Source organism: Myotis davidii, unplaced genomic scaffold (genome assembly GCF_000327345.1).
Source record: "Myotis davidii unplaced genomic scaffold, ASM32734v1 scaffold448, whole genome shotgun sequence".
NCBI lineage: Eukaryota > Metazoa > Chordata > Mammalia > Chiroptera > Vespertilionidae > Myotis > Myotis davidii.
Genome location: NW_006383009.1, coordinates 1,241,934 through 1,243,547, shown reverse-complemented (window position 1 = coordinate 1,243,547; position 1,614 = coordinate 1,241,934). Strand labels below are relative to the sequence as shown.

Below are 1,614 nucleotides of genomic sequence, written 5' to 3'. Positions count from 1 at the left end.
AGGGGAGAGGAAGGGAGGGAGGGATGTGGATGACAGTTTATTCTGCACATGCCCAAGTCTTTGCTGGGCCCAGGATCATAGCCCAGCAGACCCAGGGGATGCGGGAAGGGAGGGCTCCCGCCCGTGACACCCGCAGCGTGGCCATTCTTACCGGCACAGGTGGTCAGTCCGGCACACGCTGCGCAGGTCCAGGCAGTTGGGCTTCTCCTTGTCCTCGTAGGAGCAGCTGGGCAGGATGGTCTGCCGGCGGCGCTCGGCACACGCCTGGTCCTGGCAGGAGCAGAAGAGCATGCGGCAGGTGTACTCGCTGCAGGGAACTTCGACCAGTCACCCAGTCCTGTCAAGTCTACTTACCAATCAGCTGAAGCGACACACCCCCCTCCGTCACCACAGCGCTATCGTAGCCCAGGTCCGTGTGCTACACGGAGACGAAGGCAGCTCGACCGGATCCCAGCCTGACATGCATGTGCTGGGTGACCTCAGGGTCACTTCTATCCCTGGCTCCGCATTTGGCAACAGAGATGGTAGCAGTGCCTACCTCGGTGCAGCCTTGCTGCGAGGATTAAGAGAGATGAACCACAGGATGGACGGTGCCTGGTAGATGGTAGGCACTCGCTTTCTGCACAATGTGAGCCCTGTTTCTCCAGCAGCCTCGCTCGGCCTCCCCGCCTCTGGCCTCCCCACCGCATGGCCCACACTCGGTACGTGCCCACCACCTGCCAGTTCCCTCCTGCCCTCCAGCCTTTGTATGTGCTTTTCCAGCTGACTTACTCCCTGGCTTTCTCCCTCCCACTTTCCAAGGTTCAGCTCAAGATCCCCCCTTCTCTGGACCCCCAGGCTAAGGGGGATGCCCCTCCCTCCCCTGTGCTCCCTCCTGGGGCGCCCTCGGCCCTTGTCCCACTGCCCTGGGACCACTGCTCTCCTGTCTGGCTTCCTTTCTGGACTGGATGCTCCTTAGGTGATAAGAGAACATCGTGCTCACTCTGCACGCCCAGGCCTTAGACCCCCGCACTGCATGCAAGAAGGCCCGGTAAATGCTTAGCAACAAACAAGAAAAGCAAGAGAATCATAAAGAGGCAAATTTCAACTCACCGTAACAGCAACAAAACCCTCCTAATAATTAGGCTGCACTTTTTAAACATATGCTAATGGCCAGGCTCTGTGCTAAGCTTTGGACACACATCATGTAATCACGGTAACCCTGGGACACGGGTACTTTTATTCCTGTTTTATGGGTAAAGGCATAGAGACGCGGGACATTTAAAAATCTTGCTCCAGTGACAGACAGGAAGTCGAAAAGCCTGGATTCAAACCCAGAACTCTCAGACCCCAGATGGGCTCGGCTCTTGATGGGGAAGAACCAGCCTACGTGCCCCCGGGAGCCCCTCCCTGACGGCCACATGACCTCACAGGGATAGTGGGGGATTTCCGGTAGAGGTGGGACTGGATTCCTGAAGAGCCCTTCCTCTTCCTGGCTCTAGGGGTCTATGATTTAAATTACCAGCTCCTTGGGTTTTCACCTTGGTTTCCCCAGGATGCTTAGCATGGGGCTGGGCACAGAGAAGGCAAACAACAGGCCTGTGCAGAAGGAGGGAGGGAGGGAGGGAGGGAAGG

The 1,614-nt window shown here is 57.6% G+C and overlaps 1 protein-coding gene across 1 annotated transcript in view; it reads right to left on the bottom strand.

Moving 5' to 3' along the window:
• Positions 1–1,614, bottom strand: part of GFRA2 (GDNF family receptor alpha 2) — a 106,897-nt gene that overhangs the window by 57,340 nt on the left and 47,943 nt on the right. Inside the window, exon 5 of the mRNA XM_006778388.2 lies at positions 152–307. Coding sequence (XP_006778451.1) covers positions 152–307 — 156 coding nt within the window. The remainder of the gene's footprint in view (positions 1–151; positions 308–1,614) is intronic.